Below are 21,965 nucleotides of genomic sequence, written 5' to 3'. Positions count from 1 at the left end.
TTATTTCACCTTCCTGTTGTAGTCTATCATGAAGGGAGGTGAGAGGCAGACACTCAAGGTAGGAACCTGGAGGCAGGCATGGAAGCGGAGGGCCATGGAGGAACATTGCCTAGTGACTTGCTCCCTATGGCTTATAGCATTCAGGATCACCTGCACAGGGGTGGCACCACCCACAATGGGCTGTGCCCTTCCACATCAAGCATTGATCAAGAAAATGCCCCCACAGACTTCCCTACATGCAATTCTTATGGTGACATATTCTCAATGAGCCTGGCATGTGTCAACATACTGTGCTTATTTAGGGCCACACTGTGTGTGGTGGCCACGAGTGTGTTAACATTCCCCTCTCATCCCTAAACCTAGACAGTACACCCTGTAAAACCTTATACTTTCATTTACAAAGGGTGAATTCTTTAAGAGAAATAAGTAAAACAACTCATCTATATTCTTCCTTGATTCTTAGACTTAACCTTTAAATCTTGCTGTAAATTGCACCCTTGCTGTAAATTATTAAATAACTCACAAAACTGCAAAATCATTTGTGTGTACTTATATGTGTCCATGGGAGGCCAGAAATCAATTTCAAATGTCCTCATCTATCTCTTTCTCTAGTTTTTGAGGTAGGGTCTCTCACTGAATCCGGAGTTTATCAGTATGTCTAAGTTGCCTAGCCAATGAACTTCCGGTATCTGTCTTTGCCTCCCAGTGTTTGGGTTGCAAATGTGCACCACAGTGCCTATCTTCTACATTGGTTTGGGGGACCCAAACTCAGATTCTCACGCTTGCATTGCAAGCTGTTTTCCCACTAAGCCATCTCCCCATCCCCAATACCTAGTATTCAGAGATGTGTAAGTGTGACTCTCCCTCTCGAGAACTCTATGTCCATGTGTTTAATGTGTACTCTCCTATTCCTAATTGTCTCTCTTTCTCTAAATTCCTTTGCTTCAGCTAAAATGCATACTCTCTCTTCTATTAATAAACTCACTAGCTTTGTGTCACTCTGACTCATTGTGCTGGCTAGTTTTAACTATCAACTTGACACAATCTAAAATCTCCTGGAAAGAGATCTTAACTCTCTTAATGGGTGCTTATGTAGGCCAGGTTAACCTGTGAGCGTGTCTGTGGGACTTGCCCTGATTGTTAACTGATACAGGAAGACCTTTCCTGAATGTGGGCAGCACCATTTCGTAGGCTGTGACCTGAACATATGAGACCAGAGAAAGCTATGCAAGAACAACTCCAGGAAATGTTGGTTCATTTCTTTGTACTGTTAACTGTGGGTATGGTGAGACCAGATGTCTCCAATCTTCTGCCACTGTGACTTCTCTTCAGTGGTGGACTATATGCTTTTCTTCCCTTTGTCCCTTAGGCTCAGGGTGTTTTTATCACAACAAAATAAATGAAAGTAGAATACTCATCTTGATACTCTTTTATGCAGCATAGTCAAGATTCTGGCCTTACCTGAGTAGACGTTCCTAAGGGAGAAGGAACTCCTCAGATCACTCCTGGGCTGGGCTGTGTCTTGCCACCAACTCTGACACAACACTTTTTCTGTAGAGTTTGCCTCCATCTTAAAGAAGTCTGTGGGATCTTGAATCATTCCTTTTGCTATTCTTGCCAAGGGACATCTGGTCAACCTCTTTTTTGTCATCTAGATTAGATTTTTGAAGCCTGAAGGGTTTACTCACTAACCATGTCTCCTAATGTATCTGATAGATAGTAAATAAATAGCAGCTGTTTGTGGAGTGAATACCTGTGTTAATCATCTCCAAATCTGTTTTTTTCTTTCTTGACCTTCCTTTGAGAAGGTAGAAATGCTTCCTTACTTTTTTCTTTTTTAATATTTATTTTTAAACTTGCACTTGAGTTTGTGTGTCTGTGTGTAGGATGTATGTATGAGTGAAGTGCCGGAAGAGGAAGATAGATTCCCCCAGAGTTACACAGAGTTGTTAGCCACCTGACATGGGTGGTAAGACCCAAGCTCAGGTTCTCTACAAGAGTGCAGGACATCCTCGTAATCAGCGAGCCATCTCTCCAGACCCCCAATCCAGTCAGTCCATGCCTTATTGTGAATAAAGACCTGCACATCTGTATCTTGCATCTTCTGGGTCATAGTTGCCTCACCTAGGAACTGGATCTTTCCAGTTTTGCAATTTTTTAATGATGTGTACCCACAAAACACATGCGTTCCATTCCTCACTTCATGCAGTGGAAACTGTCATTTAAACTTGGGAAGATCACTCAGAAGGCCCAGTTGAAGACCTGAGTTCAGATCCCTGACACCCATATAAATGCTGGGTGTGGTGGTAGGCATCTATGATCCCACTGATGGACTGGGACGGAGACAGGTAGCTTCAGGCTACTCACTGCCAAGCCAGTTTAACCAAGTCCATGAGCTCCAGGTTCAGGGAGACCCTGTATGAATAAAACAGTGTGGGATGCAGTTGAAGAAGATATCCGACATTGACTTCTGTCGTCTACATACATACCCACATACACATCCGCATCACAAGCATACATACACATGAGCACATAAACAACCCCTTCAACACACAAATGAAAAGTCACACTCTTTCTGAAGATACAGAAAATGAGTAGACTTTTGCATCTTGTGGGAATCGTGCCAGGAAATTAGATGTTCTTCATGACTAACTTGAAGTTGCAAATTGGGGTTGCAAGAGGCAGCTGGCTCCCAAAGTCAGGGTATTAGCAACAACATTCCCAATGGCTGAGGTCTGATCTTTTTCTGAGTCTGTCTTCACTGTGATAGGTGGACCTTTGTCCTGGTCCCTGCCTCACCTGGTTGTATCTTTATGAAGATCGTGTAGATCTGAGGCAGAACTTTGCCAGAACACTGAATCTGGGTCTCAGTGCTGGTCATGGGTAATTTTAAAATATTTTTGCTAGTACATGTGAATTGTACACACTGATGGGTTTTAGTATGACATATGCATGTCTAATGTATTTTGATCTTGTTTACCCCACATTACCCTTCTCCATCCCACTTAGACTCCTATTGATTCTTTTTCTGTTTCTCCCCAACCATTCCTCCCTCCTTCTACCTTCATGTAATGTGCGACACAGTGAGTTTCATTAGGGTTACGCAGAGGCTCCTAGGGTGGGGTGGGGGTAGGATTGTTTCCTAGAGCACGGGCATCATACCTGACTCGACCACTGAAGACTTGTCGCTCCCTCCTCCTGTAAATCCTTAGAGGAACAGAGCCTTATGACTTCTCTAGCTACTGTAAGCTGTCTGTATCCTCAGAGAGGGGTGGGGCATGATAAGCCCCTCCTCTAAGCCACTGTGTATTCACTACAAACCCTCAGGGAGGGAAGAAGCCTTGCAAGCCCTTCCTTCTCCATAGCAGGATAATTTTAAGGAAAACCAATTACTGCAAAACAAGAAGTCGGTTTCTTTGGCTGTACAGCAAGATCCTTCCTATGCAAGGCCCTTTGGGCTCAAGACCATGAGCATCACTCTAAGGAGGAGAAGCCCAGCTGAATCCCATGGGAATGGAGATTTGGCTCTGGACAACCCCGCAGGATTATTGCATTTCTTCTCTCTGGAGTGTCTTATTTATATCCTTTTATATTTCATGTGCCAGGGGGACAGCATGGTATTGAAACTGGGATTGCATGGGTGTTGCCCAGTTCTTTGAGAAAGCAATGAGCAGAGACGGTAATTGAAATCTGAGAATTGAGATTTATTCAGAGAGTCAGACAGCTGAGAAGGCATTATCATGCTAAAAGACCTGTGGTCTGTCTCACCATGATTAGCAGTTAATGTAGGGAGGGAGTGGACTCAGGTAGTCTTCCAGTATCATGCCTACTGATGTGATGACGCTTGATTAAAATGACTTACGGCATTGAGGGGAAGTCAAGGCAGGATCTTGAAGCAGCTTGTCACACTCACAGTGAAGAGCAGAGACGGATGAATGCTTGCTTGCGTTCCACTCAGCTGTTTTTCTCTGCTCGTATATAGTCCAGGATTCAAAACCAGGGGATGGTGCTGCCCACTTTCAGGCTGGGGCTCCTGACAGCACTTAACAATCAGGATAACCCCCTAATTGACCTGCCTCTTGGTCAACTTGACCTAGATAATCCCCCACTGAGAGTCTCTTCCCGGGGAACTCTAGGTCACATCAAGTTGATGATTCTAAACACTACCCATCACAATTATTCCAAAGTTTAGTCTTTCCCCTCTGGTCTTGTCTGACTGTCTTATCCCTGAGATTCAGGGTGTTGGTGCTTTCTCCCTTACTACCCTCTCTTTCTGTGTAGCAGGGGCTTGGCAAATGCCAAGGCTACCGAGTCTTGCATTTCCCTTCAAAATTATATCTATCAAAGGTAACTCAGAACAAGCAAGTAGTTAGCAGTGTGTATTTGCTGGGCTACATGCAGTGTTCACATGCAGGTTTCTTTCTGAAACACAAGGTACAAACATGTTCTTCACAACGTAGATTATAAAGTGACCCATCTTCTTCTGTAATGGTTACTTGTAATTATCCACTTGATGCAACCTAGCATCCTCTGGGAAATCTGGGAAGAGAGTCTCATGAAAGATTGCCTACACAGGGTTGGCCTATAGGGGTAGGTCCGTGGAACATTGTCTTGATTCTGCTCACTGATGTATTGGGAAAGTACCCAGTGTGGGCAGCATCATTCCCTGGGTTTGGGTCCTGGACTGTGAAAATGTAGAGATAGGGCTAAGCCTAAGTAAGTGATTATGTAGCCATTGCTCTCTTCTTGACTGTGGATGTGATGTCACTAGTACTTCAAGCTCCTGCTGCTATGACCTCTCTGGGCTCTGACCTCACCTGGAAGTGTGAGCTCAAACAAACCTGTGTTCTCCTCTAAGGGTTTTTTTTTTTTGGTCAGGATGTTTTATCACATCAACAGAAATGAAACAAGAATAGTCCCCTATAACCATCCCAGGCATTACTTATGAAGCTTATGAAGGCATCTTAGAGGTGCTGGGGTTTCATTGAGCCCAACCATGCATTCAAGACTGGAAGGGAATCAAAGACTGAATCAAAGATGCTGGGACAGCATGTTCACCTAACTTTGAGGCGCAAGAAACCTCAACCCCTCCGCACACACACATGCATGCATGCATATGCGTACGTGCACACACACGCATGCATGCACCCTCACACACACTCATACTGCCATCAAAGAGGGAATTCCGCTAAAGAGTACATGCTCATGGCCTATTCCCAAATGCTAGAGCTGTGGTCCCCACTTTGCATGGAAGAAGAAGTAGAGCCAGAGCCCACTGGTGCTGCGAGCCAGACACAAAGGGGTCCTGTCTGCACTGATGTCTCTGCTGGTTTTATGAGCATCATTCCATACCACGCTGTGCTAATAAGAATAAAAAGAGGCACATTACCTGTCTCTTCCAGCCAGTCTGGCTTGCTTTAGCCTGGAAAGATTGAATTTCCAGGAGCTCTGTGACGGGATTCTAGCTTTGTATTCTGTTTTCTCCCTCTTCCCCATTTCTCAGCTCCTTTGAAACCTAGTGAAGTTATTGCATGCTCCCCCAGGCACATGTGTGTGAATATGCACCCCCCCATAGAGATATACAACAAACATGTAGACACGATGTATATACACCACACTTTGGTCAGTTAGGAGTCAGGAGCAGGTATCTTATGTAGTTGTTACCACAGTTGTCACTGCCTGGGCCCTCACAGTCCCCCCGACAAACCAGGTCCAGCTGACATTCTAATTAAAGGCCCCAATAATGGTGACAAACAGAAAAAGGAGATTTTTAACTATAATAGCCTCCCTTGGAAGAGGTCAGAGGGGTCCAAAAAACCTGCAAGTCGATCTTCAGGATCGTGACGTGATGCTTAGATTTAAATAGAGGGGATGCATATGGCAGGGTGTGGTCCCACCCATCACGGACTTCTCCTTTTCTAGGCTTCAATCTTCTGCATGGTTCTTTGACAAATAGTCAGAACTGCCTGTTCCCAGGGCCTCAGCTTTCCCTTTCCCTAGCATGAGGACTCCTGGAGAAAGTTCATTGTTCCAATAATCTGGTAGCTGAAGAGAGAGGTGTTTCTTTGGGACAGCTTCCCTCCTGCCAAGACGGTTATGGTCTCAGACAAGAACAGCAATGACCTACTGATCTCTGGCCACAGACCCACACCTCACAAGGATGCTCTTGTCTGTTCAATGTTAAGGATACAGGCCAATGTTCCCAGTGATTTCTGGGCGTGCAGAGTCCACAGGAGCAATGTGGGGCTCTGCCACAGACAGCATCATAACTATGAAATGTACCCCCAGATGGTGATGCTATTTGGGGAAGTTCTGGAAAGTTTAGGAAGTGAGACCTAGTTAGAAGATGTAGGTCACTGGGGGCAGGGAGTTGGGCCCGGGATCCTAGTGGGTATATTATGCCTGGCCCCTTTGTGTCTCAGGCTCTGCTTCCCCGATAGCTGAGAAGTGAAGAAGTCTCCTCTGTCACACACTCCTGCCACCATGATTTTTCCCCCAAAATATCTGTGACCTGTGAAAAGGCGAGGCCAACTAAATCCTATGTCCCCTGAAGGATTTCGACCATAGTGATAAGAAAACTTAACTAATATGGAAGGTGTACTAGGTGCTTATTGCTGGGACAACATATCTGATAGAAAGCAACTTGATGGTAGAAGGGTTTATTTCTGGTCACATTCCGCTGTCACCGTCCATCTGATAGGGGAGGCGTGGTGGCAGGAGTGTGAGGCAGCTGGTCACATGATACCACAGTCGGGAGGGAAGAAGAGGAGGGATGCTGATGCTCACCTCCTTTCTCCCTCCTCTTCAGTCTAGGACCCCAGCCCATGGAATTATACCCCAACAGTGTACAGTGATTCCATCGTCAGTTAAACTTGATCTAGAAACATCTTCAAGACAACCCCAGAGATGTATATAGAGCCTGGGTGGTTCTGGATGCTACCAAGTGACAATATTAGCCACCTCAGAAGGGGACTTCTGTGTTTGGTGCTCTCAGCATCCTCAAAGAACGTGCAAAATCAAGGGAGAACGGTGTGATGTGGAGATGATCCCCTGGGAAGGAGTAGTTCAGGGAAAGAGGGGTTCAATGGGAAATTGTCTATCCACAACTCCAGCCATGAGCCTCGTCATCGAATGTGAGACAATGAATCTCACATTGTCTTCTGGTCTATGGACTCTTCTGTTACTAAGCTAAAAATGCTACTACCGGGACTGGAGAGAGAGTACCCTCATCCCAGTGTCCTAGTGAGCTTTAACTATCAACTCGACACAGTTTGGAGTCATTTGATGAGGAAGTCTCAACAGAAGAATTACCTAGATTGGCCTATGGCCCTGTCTGTGTGGGGGCACTGTCTAGATTAGTTGATGCAGGAGGGCTCAGCCCACTGTGGGCGACACCATTCCCTGGGCAGTGGTCCTGAGCTGTTTAAGAAAAGCTAGGCAGCAGGCAACATTCCTTCAAGGCTCCTACTTCAAGGTCCTGTTTGAGTTCTTGCCCTGACTTCCTTCAGTGATGGACTGGGACCTGGAGTTGTTGACAAATTAACCCTTCCCTCCCCTGCATTGCTTTTGATCAAAGTGTTTGGTCCCAGTCACAGAATGAAAATGAGCACGCCGTGCCCTTTTCAGTTGGGGAAAGTGATGCTGGGGTTGGGACCAGCTGTCTTGAAACACTTCAGGAGATCCTGCCTGTGCATCTTGCCATCTCCAGTGTCTGAAGTCAAGCTGCACGAGGCTCTGGTATTCTTCAGTGCTCTCTGCTATGACTGAGTTTTTTTTTTTTTTTCAGGATATATAGAACCGGGTAGGATAACTCAGAGGGCTTGGGTGTTGTGCTGATGGGAAAGGACTGAAAACACGAAAAATTTGGATTTAACTGAAAATTTGTTTTTATTCTCTCCATGTAAGGAAAGGAGAGGCTGGAGGGGAGGGCAGATTAATAAGGATGTAAGAGACACGAGCTTCCTGTTCTCTCGAAGTCTTAATGATGTTCGTGGATCCACAGAAGGGAGGGCTGTCAGGAGCTGCAGGGGCCTCATAGCCAACCCAGCTCATTTTACACAGGAGCAAATTGAGACCTCTGGTTTTGGCTGCCGACATAATTAGCTACTAAGCCTGGCCGGGAGCCTGGAGTCGTTGCTTGCAGGCTGGTCTTTCTCTTTGCTGGATCCACGTGTGTTTGCAGAAAGCATTCTCACATGATGAGCTAGTATTAATAACTGATTAAAAATCACTAGTAAGACTTGATTCTTACTTTTTAAGGTTTACTTTTATTTTTAATGATATATATGCCTTTATGTCTAGGAGCACAGGTACCCTTGGAGGCCAGGAGCAGACGTTGGATGTCCTGGCACTAGAGTTATAGGTGGCTGTTAGTCATCCAACCTTGGTGCTGGGAGTTGGACTTGGGTCCTCTGCAAGAGCAGCAAGCACTGTTAACTGTGGAACCATCTTTCCAGCCCCATAATTCTCTTTTATTTTTAATTTAATCCTATTTAGTTAATGCATGTGGTGTTTTGCTTGCCTGTGTATCTGTGTACCAGTTGTATGCCTGGTGCCCACTGATGTCAAAAGAAGGAGCCCGATCCCTTGAAACTGCAATTACAAACAATTGTGAACTGCCATGTAGATACTGGGATTTGAACCCAGGCCCTCTACAGGAACAGCCAGTGCTCTTAACCACTTAGCCATCTCTCCAGCTTTTCAGTACTACAATATTTACTCTGTTGATACTGATGCATTTGCAGCAATCTGTTCGCTCTCTGTCTAGCGCCCCCTACAGTATGATCAGAGAACACATGGAGATGAGAAGTCTGTGATGAGACAGTTGGGAGAAGAGTGTGTGCACATGCATGTTGCACACACACTGCTGTGCATGCCTGTGCACACGCACGGAGGCCAGAGGATTTTGGTGGGTGTCCTGCACTATCCCTATCACCTTGTTCCCTTGAGACAGGGTGTCTCACCAAACTTGCACCTAGGCTCATGGTCAGCAAGCCTCAACCATTCTCCAATTTTTGCCCACAGTGCTGGGCTGTGCCACATGTCACGTAAAAGGGGTGATGGCTTCCTGAATAGTTAGCAGACTGAGAGACAGGCATGTCTGTGAATGGTGAGACATTTTTTCTGGGGCCTATGTAAGCTGTAATCTCTGCAATCTACATAAATATCAACCTTGCACAACTTCCATATGAGAGACTCATTCGAGAAGCGTCTCAGTGAGGACTCATGTAGATGAAGTTGGCCAGTGGGCGTGTCTGTGGGGGGGATTGCTAATTGTTAATTGATTGTTGATTATTAATTGATGTGGGAAGACACAGCCTTTTGTGGGTGACACCATTTCATGTGCTGGACCCTGAGCAATAGAAGACCAAAGAAGGCCAGCTAAGTATGGCTAGCATGGGCACATTCATTTCTTTCTGCTCTTGACTGTGGATATGTTCAGCTGCTGGGGTCCTACCCTGACTTCACTGCAGTGATGGACTTTGACCTGGAGCCATGCCCCCGAACAAACCCTTGCCTCCCTTCCATTGCTCTTAGTCAGGGTGCCTGATGACAGCAACAGAAATGAAATTAGGAGTGATCTCAAAGGGCGAATGTGTCTTTGGGGAGGAAAGAGAAAAGGAAGTTGTTGGAGGAAGAATCTCAGGATGGAAGAGTATGATTACTCGGGAAGCAGCCCTAGGGATGCCAAGGTCTAATCCCCTGGAATCCCAAATGCTCCCCTGGAAAGAATTCTTCGGTGTGATTGAGTTAAGGATATTGAAATGTGAGCTGTCTTGGATGAGCTGGGTGGTCCCCAAATCAAATGCAAATGTTCAGATAAGAGGGAGGTGGGTTGGTGGGAATACAAACTGTCGCAGTCACCGTGGGTCCCCCACAAACGAAAGACACAGCGAGGGAGATGGCTCAGTGGCGAAGAACACATGCAGTTCTTCCGAAAGAGCTAACTTTGATACCCAGTGCCCACACTGGGTAGTTCACAGCTGCGTGCCATTCCAGCTCAGGACGGTCAGGTGCTCCCCCTGGCTTCCTGTGGCACCTGCACGCATTGCCCACATTCCTCCCACCCCACTTATTCCTAACTTCCCTTATGATCGAGTGTTATTACTCCTGGGTATTTGCCCACAGGAATGGAAATCTAAGCCTGTATACCACATTTACATGTGAACACTTGTGATGATGGTTGCGCTAGGCACAATAGCTTGAATGTTGGCCCAATCTCTATGTATGTCTACAAATGATAAAGGAAACGCAGTACCTATACACAATAGGGTGTTATGGTGCCTTAATGAAGAATCGAGTTATGTGTTTGCAGGAAGCTGAAGGTTAAGTTAACTGAAATAAGAGGAGCTGAGAGAGACAAATATCATGGACTTCAGTGCCCATGTTTGTACGGTCAGTACTCTTACCACTGAGCCTTCCCTGCAGCCGCCCTATGCTGGAGTTTTTTTTTGGAGCAACTCCAAATGGCTGCAGATCCCATGTTCTTTTGATACCCGGGATGGACCTCTTTTCTTTAAACTCTGATCTTGAATTTCTCATACCTTGCAAAGGGGGACATGATGAGAAATGTTCACTTAATCCAAGACTGCCAGCGTTGGAGGCTCGGGGCGGTGGGATGGGGAGTTAGGTAGAACCCAGAGTAAAGAGCGGGAGACCTCCTGCCATGCGAAGTGAGCCAGGGGATAGCAGAGCCCAGTTCTTTTCCAGACTAGGAAGAAAGTGATTAAAGTTGTCGTGAAGCTCTGTGACATTGGTGTTGAGCTGCGGCTGTTTATAAAATAACTGCAGATTACAGGGACGAAATGGAAACAGTGGGAGCCTCACCTCGTGTCCTCTGATGTTATTAAACGCTGCGTGTCACCATCACCAGCAGCAGGGGGACTCTCACATTCTCCCCCCCCTGACCCTGTCATTTCTGCGAAGCTCACACAGTCTCTCCCTTTATCAAGGCAATTTTCTGCTGGGGTCCCCACCTGACTGTGCCTATGGCACCGTGTGCAGATATTTAGGGCAGTTTACCTCCTGCTTTTTTCTCTCCCATTCCTCTTTTCCTCCTTTATTTTCCTGGACCTTCCTTTCTTCCTCCTCTCTTTCTTTTCAGTTTTATTTTATAATTATTTGTGTGTGTGTGTACATATGTGCGTGCGCGCATGCGCGTGCTTGTACGTGTGTGAGGTCAGAGATTTACAGGTCAGAGATAGACTTTGGGCTTCTTCCTCAATTATTTCTCCACCTTATTTTTCCATTTGTCTATTTATTATTTTGGGACAGAATTACATGTGGTTGAGTCTGGCCTCTGTCTTGCCACAGCGACACATAAGCCTAGGATATCCTTGAACATCTGGTCCTTCTGCTTCCACCCTTCCTTCTGAGGGCTGGGGTTACTACTGAGCATCAGGATGCCCGGTCTACACAGTGCTGGGGTTGGAACCCTGTGTCTCCATGCATGTCAGGCCAGCACTCTATCAACTGAGCCTCATTGCTTCACTCTTTCTTTCTGAAACCGTTTTTATCATGTGTCCAGTCACGGCAACAAGGAAGGCAGCAAGCTTCCTACTGGTACAGCAAGATGCTACTGTTAGTCACTCGTGGTTTGATGGCAATGAAGTGGCCACGTGACTGGTGAACTTTCTCTGCTGTTTCCTTGCAGAAATCCGAGAAGCCTTTCGTGTTCTGGACAGAGATGGGAACGGCTTCATTTCCAAGCAGGAGCTGGGTATGGCCATGCGCTCTTTGGGGTACATGCCGAGTGAAGTGGAGCTGGCTATCATCATGCAGCGTCTGGACATGGATGGTGAGACCTGCTTAGTACTGCCAAGCTGCGCCTCCGCCTCCTTCCCTGGGTCTGGGATGTGTACAATCGCCCGCTCAAGTCCCTGCTCAGTTTACACATTAGGAATAGAAGCTTGAACTTGATCTGGGTTTGTGCAACAGGACCGTGTGAGCGGGACAGCTTTGGCACAGTTACAGGACTAGAGAGATAGAGCTGATTTGGTTGGTTAAAAAATTAGATTCTCCTTTCCATTCCCTCCCATTTTATTTTATTCGTTTCCTTATTTTTAAGGGTAGAGAGCTCAGTGGTTAAGAACATATGTTCTTTCATTAAGATTCTGTTTACATTGCCCATGTTGGATGGCTCACCACCATCTTTCAGCCCTGCTCCAAGAGGATCTGACATCTCCTGCCTCTGTCAGAAGCTGCACTAATGGCACACATACACATACACACCACACACACACACAGAGACTCATAAATAATATAAATCTTACATTTCCATTTTCATGCATATGTTGTGCATGCATGTGTATATTGTGTGCATGTGTCTATGAGCATATGTGTGTGTACATGTGTGTTGGCTTCAGCATGATGTTCAGAATCATCTTTGATTGTTCTTCTGCCTTGTTCCCTGAGGCAGGATCTCTGAAGCAAACCCAGAGCTCCCAATATACCTAATCTAGCGAGTCATGTGCTGTGAGAATCCCATCCTTACCTTCTGAGTCCAGAGTGACAGGCCACAACACCCATGCATGTTTTATGTGGGTCCCAGGGATTCCAATTCTGGTGTTCTTGCTTGGTGGCAAGCACTTAGCTGCTGACCCACCTCTGTGGCCCCTGATTCCCATTTTACATCAGCTTATGTGTGTTTGCCCGTGTGTATACATGGGGTTTGCACGTGTGGGTATGTAAGCGCATTTGAATATGTATATGTAGAGGTCAGGGTGTCACTCTTTAGGCACCACCCACCTTAATTTTTGAGATAGTGTCTTTCATTAGGACTCAGGATTCATGACGGGTGACCACTCTCCATTGGACGCTCCTTCTCCACTCCTCCGGTGTTGGGATTACAAAACTATGCTTCAATGTCTGTGGCTTTATTTTTTTTTCAAGCTTTCATCCTGGCAATCCGTTCTATCATTCTCATGCTTGCAAGGCAAGTACTTCATTGACCAAACTGCCTCCCGCTCCCCAAGCACCCATGGAGCGTAGCTCTTACCACAACTATAGGCAACAAAGCTGGTGGGAAAGTCTCCTTTCTCCAGCAGTCGTTACTGCTTATATAAAGTCGGGGAGGTGCCTTGTAAATCTTGTTGAGCTTCAGGAACTTCATGAGACTTGCAAGTTTTATTTACTTCCTGGGTCTCAAGAGCCTTGCTCCAGAAAGTGTTTCTGTGAGGAGGAAGCAACGACAGAAAGCACAGTAAGCCAGATTAAAAAGACGACTGTTCTAGCCAAGCCTGTTGGAACCGGTCTGTCACTCCAGCTCTTTGGAGGCTGAGGAAAGGTGATGGTAGAGTCACAGTTTGCTTTGTGGAATCGTAAGCTGTCCAGTTGTGGTGCTTTGAATGAGAAATGGTCCCCATAGGCTCATGTATTTGAACACTTGGTCTCCAGTAGGTGGCGCTGTTTGAGGCGGTTATAGAACCCTTAGGAGGTGGAGCCTTGCTTGAAGAAGTACGTCACTGGGGACCTGCTTTGAAAGCTTGTAGCCTTGCCCCACTTCCTGTTCACTCTACTTTCCGTTTGTGGTTCAAGATATGGTCAGTCAACTTCCTGCTCCCATATAGGTCTGTCTGCTTCCATGTCTTCCCACCATGATGGGCTCCTATCCCTTTGAACCGTAAGCCCAAACAAACTCTTTCAAAGGTCACTTTTGTTCACAGTGTCTCATCACAGCAGACTACAAGTCACTAACCCACACACCTGGCACCTGCCTTCACGTTTCTGCTTTGAGCTCCCTCCCTGACTTTCCTCTGTGGGGGACCGTGACCTCATAGTGTAAGATGAAACAAGCAGTTTCCTCCCCTAACCTGCTTTTGATCAGAGTGGGTTGTTTCTGTTTTGAATCACAGCGATATGCAGGGAACCAGAACAATCCGGTAGGGGACTACTTGCGCGGTCTTCTGTACACCGGGTTTTGTTTGCCTTTCTCCTGTCCCCTGCATGACGTGTTAGGAGGACAGCGACAATGGAGACCCATATGGTGAATGAGGTACAGCTGTGGATGCCGCTTGTCTTCTCTCTGGTTTGGCATGGAGCTGCCGGATCAGGGTCACGCATTGTCTAAACAGTCTCTGATGGATGATGACTCACTGGGTCTCCGTAGTCCTGATGCGATGACGTTGTCTCTTGTAGCCACAGTTCTGAAATTGCCAGGGCTAAAAGCCTTCAGCAAAACCTTTCTTCCATTTGCTCCCATCCTCTTCTAAGAGGGGCACTGAGGGACAGTTTCCTACTGAATGCTTTTTATTTTATTTTAATTTTTGTTTTCCTCTGGAGACGGGGCCTTGTAAGGTTGTATCCTCACTGGCCTCAAGTTCAGGATGATCCCTTATGCCTCAGTCTCTGGACTCATGGGATTACAGATGACACACTCCAGTGAGCCTGCCTTAGTAAAATGTTAACGGGTATCGCTGTTTATAAATCTAAGAAGGTGCTGCTGGGTTTTTTTTTTTTTTGTTTTTTTTTGTTTTAGTTTTAGAAGTCCCGGGGCTAGAGAGATGGCTCAGAGGTTAAGAATGCTTGCTGCTCTTGCTGAGGACCTGGGTTTGAGTCCCAGCATCCACACTGGGCAGTCCTCACCACCTGTAATTCATGTGCATGTGTCTCCAAACAGACATAAACACATGCACATGATTAAATCTTTAAAAAAAATACACTGGAAGGGGTCTTTTTGTTGGCAAACTCTTGCTATGAGTCCGAGCTAATCTTGACCTCAGGGCCATTCTGCTGCTTCACCCTCTTAAGGGCTAGGATTATAGGGATGCACCAACATACTCTGCCTTGGTAAACACTTCAACCAATACCTCTGTTTATGAAATTAAGATGGTTTTATTGGTTTTTAATTGTTTTTGAAATTTTGCTTTGAGATAAGATCTTCGCCCTAGTATTGTGGAAATTGCTATTTGGAAAGTTGTGTGTGTGTGTGTGTGTGTGTGTGTGTGTGTGTGTGTGTGTGCATGTGCACATGTGCACGTATGAGTTATTGATATAATGAAGTACTCGACAAAAGCACCTGAAGGAATGAAGGATTTATTTTGATTTTGGCTCACAGTCCACCCTGGTGGGGAAGGTGTGGGGAAGGAAGTGTGAGGGAACTGGTCACATGACATCCACAGTCAGGAAGCTGAGAGAGATGAATGCTGGTGCTCAGCTCACTTTCTCCTTTTCTTTCAGTCCAGGGTCCCAGTCTATGGGACAGTGCCACCTACATTTAGGATATGTCTTGCTGCCTCAGTTAACCAAATCTAGAAACTCCTTCTTAGATATGCTTAGCAATGTGTCTCCTAGATGATTCTAGAGCAGTTACTGTAGCATTGGCGCTTTAATTGCTAGCTTCCAGTCCTCAGAGTATTTTCACAATATTGAAGATCCTGTCTGATTACACATAGGTTAGAGCCCCATAGGACCCTGTGTGGGACACTCTTCGGGGGCTCAGGAAGACACGCTGCCCATAGGACCCCATGTGGGACACTCTTCGGGGAGCTCAGGAAGACACGCTGCCCATAGGATCCTGTGGGACACTCTTCACTCAGGCATTTGCTCCATCTGCTGTGTAAATATTCTCGATTTATACCAACTTTCTTGCACTTTGTCCCAATCACATGACTTCTCAACCTATTTAACCAGTTAGTTCATGAACACCTACCATGATAAAATGCTTTTGACTTGATTTAATTTTGGGCTCTGGTTCTTTCAATCCACTTGAAGTATGGAGTTCCCGGTGGGTGTGAACGACCATGTGGGTCCTAGAAATTGAACCCCAGGCCCTCTGCAAGAGCACCAAGTTCTCTTAGCTACCACGGCATCACTCTACCCCCTTATTTCCCTTATTATCACTTTAATAGAGTATCTTTACTCTGTTCTTTGACAATGTCATATATATAAACAATACATCTTGATCATATGCATGCCACTTTCTCCCGCCCATTCCTCCCATATGGCCTCTGATCTGTCCCCCTCCTCCCTCGTGTTTTCTTTTTTTTTCTTCCCCACAGTTCCATCGGTGCTGCTGCGGGACTGTTGGCCTATAGTGTTGGCTAGGTCTTGTTCAAGTAACTACATTAATTATTTTTTTTTTTTGCCGGGCGATGGTGGCGCATGCCTTTAATCCCAGCACTCGGGAGGCAGAGGCAGGCGGATCTCTGTGAGTTCGAGACCAGCCTGGTCTACAGAGCTAGTGCCAGGACAGGCTCCAAAGCCACAGAGAAACACTGTCTCGAAAAAAAAAAACCCAAAAAATTATTTTTTTAAGGCACAGGTTTTCTTAAAGATTCTTTTTTTTTGCTGAACAATGTGCTGCTAATTATATGAAAATAATGACTAACTGTGAAAAGAGTAAAGTTTAAAAAAATGCCCAGTCGGAGGGGGAAATGCGCGTCTTTCGGCATTTTATTACTAAGGCTGGGGCAGGAAGTTTTTGGGCTGCCAAGTTTGGGAGATGGATGGATTGACTGGACTCTTAATGAGGCCTTTTGAGCCAATCTGCTTTTAAGAAATTAGACTGTAGTTTTATATCCTTCCTTCCTGACTTTTGGACCCAAGCATCCACTAAAGCAATTTGGTCCCAGGTTGACTCTAATTAAGTTCCTTCAAGGTGGAGCATGTGCAATGGCTGATATTTTTTATGGGGGTGATGCCAAAAGTTATATAAAAAAAATAAGTAAATAGAAAGGGCTGGGGAGATAGTGGTGTCGTTAAGTGCATGTGCCTAAACTATAGTGACATTTGTATTTGCAGGATAAACACTAATGGGTCCTGCTTTGTTAAGTGCTCATATTTTAGTTGAGAATTGTAACTTTAAAGGAGCTGGGATGAGAGATGGTGAAGGAAAAGTGATGATCGGGTAAGCATGAGCACTCGGGTTCAATCCCAAGAACCCATTTAAAAACCCAACAACCTGATGATAGTAATGCTCAACTTTAATCCCCGTGCTGGGGACACAGAGACAGGTGGGTCCCTGGGGCTCACTGGCCTGTCAGCCTAGCCTATGTGGATGAGTCCAGCAAGAGATCCTGCTTCAAAAAAATAAAGGGAATATAAGATGGATGGTATTTGAGCAGCAGCAGCTGAGGTTGTTCTCTGGAGGGACTCACACACACACACACACACACACACACACACACACACACACACAAAGACAAAAGTGAGTGTCTGGGTTTCGTAGTGTAAGATGACCACATCTCTTTGGCTCTAGACCCTGGCATCTGAGACAGCGGGAAATGTGGACATGATTAAGAGCAAATCTGCACACACACACCCAGACACCATCTCTTTCTGGGGTGCCTCCTGATTTGCCCGACAGTGAGGTCATGCCTTGAGCAGGAGGCCTCGCTGGAGCTGACTGAACTAAGTCTGTGCATGCCAGATCCGCACATCTGGTTTCCATCAGGGGCTCCCAGGCAGCAGGGTGCCTTGCTGGCTCCTGCCGAACAGTAGCCTCTTTGGACGGGGAAACTTGTTGGATGTCTTCCACAGAGGCTCAGCCAGACAGTCCCAGAGGGTGGAATGGAAGACTGGTAGGAGGGTCTGGAATTCCTCTCCTGGTCTGTAGCCAGCTGGCTGTCAGTCCTGAGACTGACCTGTGTGTTTGTGCGCATGTGTACATGCGTGCACGTGTCGTGAATGTTCTAAACTATTATTCATAATTAAAAACCCAAGGCTTCTGTTCACTGCCCAGGGCTTTCTTTGGCCTTTTACTGGAAAACGTTCTTTCTTGGACCTTGGACTCAACCCCTCGTTTTCACCTTGTGATGGATTATTTTGATTGTCGAGTTGATTGCATTTTTTAAAAAAATGCCTAAGGGTATATGGGGAGGTGGTTCAGTCAGTGAAGTGCTTGCTTAAGAAGCATGAGGACATTGGTCTGACCCTCAGAAGCCGCATTAAAAAGCCGGGCATGGTAGCATGCACTTGTAATAGGAATACTGTGGAGGCAGAGACAGGGGGATTCCTAGAGTCTCCCGGCCAACTATCATAGTCAGATTGGTAAGTTTTGGTAAAAGGGAGAGACTCTGTCTCAAAACTGATGGACAGAGGGACAGATGGTAATACACACACACACACACACACACACACACACACACACCTCCCCCAACAACAAAAAGTCAATGTGGATGGCTTTCTGCAGAACAACACTGGAGATCATCCTCCGGCCGCACCCAAATATATACCCATATGCACCTGCATGCCTGTGTGTATCTTCACACACATGTAGACACATACACACATACACAAAGGAATGCCTAGTACATTAATGAGACACATGTTCATCTGTATCTACAGCGGTGCTTCCAGGGAGACTTAGCTGATGGGGAGATAACCCTCCGGCCACCCCGACTCTGAATGTGGAATGTGGGTGGCATTGTCCCCTGGACTGGCGACCAAAACTGAATAAAAAGAGGCAGAAAGGATAAAATCAGCTGAGCCCAAGCCTTCATCTCTCTCCTTGCTTTCTGATCCAGCTAGATGCGAGCAGACTCCCGCTCCTCCTACCCTGCCTTCCCAGCCATGATGGACTGTCTGCCCTCAAACTGTGAGCTAAAACAAGTTTTTCTCAAGGTGGTGCTCTCACCTGTCCGGTTGCAGCAGTGTAAATAGTGACATAACCCTGATGACCCGTCCTTGAAGAACTGACAGACCAGTCCCGTTGAAAACTACCTCAGCTTGCCACCCTAGCTACTCAGGGGCGGGGGGCAGGGACACCACATGTTCAAGATCAGCCCGAGCAACTGTAGCAAAAGGAAGTAAAAAGAGGGCTAAAGTTGAAGGTAATTGTTAGAGAGCTTGCTTAGTATACACAAGGTGCTAGGTTCAGTCACCACTGAAACACATGCACAGAGAGAGAGAGAGAGACAGACAGACACACACACACACACAGAGCGCTGAATTATTTCATAGTAGTGTGTGGAGAATGCTGATTTGGAGTCCCTGTGCCTCTGCAGTGTCCTCTTTCACTTCTCTCATGTCTCCGTCCTCATAGCTGCTGCTATGACTCCTGCAGGTTCCGCTGGAGCATAAGGTCATGGTATTTTCGAGACTTAAGGGATACTTTTGACCACTTTCTACATTCCTAGTGTTTTTAACAAGACAAGTTGGTCACGTGGAGGGAAGTTTTCTGGAATGGTAGATCCAGCAGCCCATGGCCCTTCCCCCACTTGCTCACATTTTCAGTGTGACTCTCTCTTCCAAAGGGCCCTTCCTTCTGTGGTTAGAGAACAAAGATTTGCTTTACAAAGGAGAATTTGGGGTGTAGGCTGTGTATGTGTGTGTGTGTGTGTGTGTGTGTGTGTGTGTGCATGTGTGTCATATATGCATGTGCATCTGTGAGTTCCTGTGTCCATGTGCATGCATGTGGACACCAGCGCAGGATGCTGATTGCAGCATGACTTAAGGCATAGTTGTCACCAAACTGGGAACTCACTGTCTCAGCGAGGCCGGACAGCCTGTGAGCTCTTGGGATCCAACTGTCTCCATCTCCCAATGCTGGGGTTAAAGTCACACACTCCTATGCCTTACTTTTTATGTGCGCTCTGGGGATTCAAACTTGGGTCCTGGTGCTTGCACACCAATCCCATTTTTCCACTGAGCCATCTCTGCATCTCTAAGTCTGCTCTTTGAGTCCAGCACAGAATTTGTCTTCCTCCTCCCTGACTTATATACGGTCCCTTCCCTTTAAATTCTAACTCTATGCCGTTCTCACAACACGATAGGAGCCTGAGGATTTATTCTGTCTCTTGATATGTTCGGAGGCTTTGTTTATTTATGTGTACTTGCGTTTTAGGTTCACCGCTGCCTGAGTGCCAAATTTCCTTTAGTTCTGTTCAATTTAAAGTCATTTATCCGATATCCATCATACGTGAACTTGCTTACTTTTATGGTGGGCAAATTCATTCTGGGGTCAGTTTTGAGGCAAACCGCTGAGATCATGAGAAACAGAGCCATGGCTGGGTCACGGGAAAAAGGAGCTGTGAATTGACAGAAACCCTCTGGGAGTTCCTGTTAGAGCTGCCAATTTCATGCCCCGGAAAGAGAGGAATCTCAGCAGAGGAACAGCCTCCATCAGACTGGCCTCAGGCCTGGGCCTGTCTGTGAGACATTGTCGTAATTACTAATTGGTGTAAGAGATCCCAGCCTACTATGGCACTGTCCCTGGGTGGGTGGGCCTGGCTGCACAAGGAAGGTCGCTGGGCAAGCCAGTAAGCAGCACTCCTCCATGGTCTCTGCTTCAGGTCCTGCCTCCAGGTTCCTGCCTTGAGTTTCTACCTTGACTTCCCTCCATGAATGTCTATTACCTGGAAGATGGCATCAACATACCACCCACCAAGTTAGTTTTGATCAGTATTCCATCACAGCAACACAGAAGCAAATGAGGACAGTTGCTTATTTGTTAAAAGTATTCACTACTCCCATGTGTGGTGGCATATACTGATAATTTTGTCACTAGGGATGCCGAAGCAGGTAGATTGTGGTAATTCTGTCACTTAGGATGCTGAGGCAGGTAGACTGTGGAGAGTCTGAATCCAACGTAAAGGTAGCATGCATGTGCATACAGATGTGCACATATACATGAATAGTTTCATAGTCTTTTTAAAATATTTATTTATTTTTAAGGACTTTTTGCTTTTTTTTTTTTTTTGCTTTGTTTTTAGACAGGGTCTCATTATGCAGCCCTGGTTTTCCTGGAACTTGCTATGTAGACCAGACAGGCCTTGAATTCACAGAGACTGGCCTACCTCTGCCTCCTGAGTGCTGAGATTAAAGACATGTGCCACCACATATGGCTTAAAGATTTATTTTTAATGGTGTGGAAGTGAGTTTATTCACGTGCCTGTGAGTCCAGTGCCCACAGAGGCCAGAAGAGGGTGTCTAATACCTGGGAGCTGGAGTTACCGGTAGTTGTGGGACACCCCATATTGTCACCGGGAACTGAATTCAGGTCCTTTGCAACAGTAATATATTACCTTAAGCACTAAGCCATTTCTTCAGTCCCTGAACACTTCATTATTTCAGATCAGTACATGGATATTTTGTCTACTAATGTCTGTTTCAAATTATCTCCAGAAACATACCGTTTCCCTGAAATTTTCTTATTGCCGAACCCAATCAAATACCTGAGAAGAAGCAACTTGGAAAATAATTTATTTTAGTTCAGTTTTGTTTGGTGTGTTTTTTGGTGGAAGAGGTATGGATGATTACATTGGTGGTTGGGCAGAGACTGTTACATTTTCACAGATTAAGAACACAGATGGCACAGGACGTCCGCTTGCAGGCTACAAAACTCATCCCCACTTTCTTTCTGGGGTGCTCCATTTTTCAAAGGTCACAAGCTTTCCCAAACAGCACCATTAGCTGGGGACCAAGCAGTCAAAACATGAGCCTCTGGGGCACAATTCATACTGAGACCGTAACAACTAGTAGAAAAATGGAGTACCAAAGCTGATGATAGTGGGTTCCTTGGTCTTGATGAGGGAGAAGATCTTAGGCCTTCTTAGGATGTGTAATGGTAGTGGATGCTCTTGATCTTCATACTCCCATAATCTTAAGCAACTCTTTCTTTGCCACCACGTCCAGAAAGTTCTGCTATCTCATTCTTTTCTCTTTTTTGGTTAGCTTTATTTTAGTTTATGTATTTTAATGTTTAGTTTTTATCCTTTGAGCATTTCACACATGTATACAATTAAATATGATAATATCTACTCCCTTTTATCCCCCAAGCTCCCCTAGATTTTCTCCCAACAAGTCCACTTCATGTCTTCACCTAGTCCCGTTTGTGCTGCAAGTGTGTGCGTGGGTATGGAGTCAGCCACTGGAGCGTGGGTATTTTGAGGGTAGCTACACCCTCAAAAAAGAATGAGTCTCCTCCCCCAGCACGTTATCTGATAGTAGTAGCTCCTTAGTGAAGGGTGTGGCTTTGAGAGCTCTTCCCCTTTCCTGGATTTTTTCTTTTTTTGGCCTGAAACAGG

The 21,965-nt window shown here is 45.9% G+C and overlaps 1 protein-coding gene across 1 annotated transcript in view; it reads left to right on the top strand.

The window, feature by feature from the left end:
* Nucleotides 1–21,965, top strand: part of Caln1 (calneuron 1) — a gene marked incomplete at its 3' end in the record, with an annotated part of 294,119 nt that overhangs the window by 230,447 nt on the left and 41,707 nt on the right. Inside the window, exon 4 of the mRNA XM_050146631.1 lies at nt 11,654–11,797. Within this exon, the coding sequence (XP_050002588.1) occupies nt 11,654–11,797 (144 nt within the window). The remainder of the gene's footprint in view (nt 1–11,653; nt 11,798–21,965) is intronic.

This window comes from Alexandromys fortis, unplaced genomic scaffold, assembly GCF_014885135.2.
Source record: "Alexandromys fortis isolate MF-2015 unplaced genomic scaffold, M_Fortis_MF-2015_v1.1 scaffold_56, whole genome shotgun sequence".
In the NCBI taxonomy this organism is placed as follows: domain Eukaryota; kingdom Metazoa; phylum Chordata; class Mammalia; order Rodentia; family Cricetidae; genus Alexandromys; species Alexandromys fortis.
This window is presented reverse-complemented; position numbering and strand designations above follow the sequence as displayed.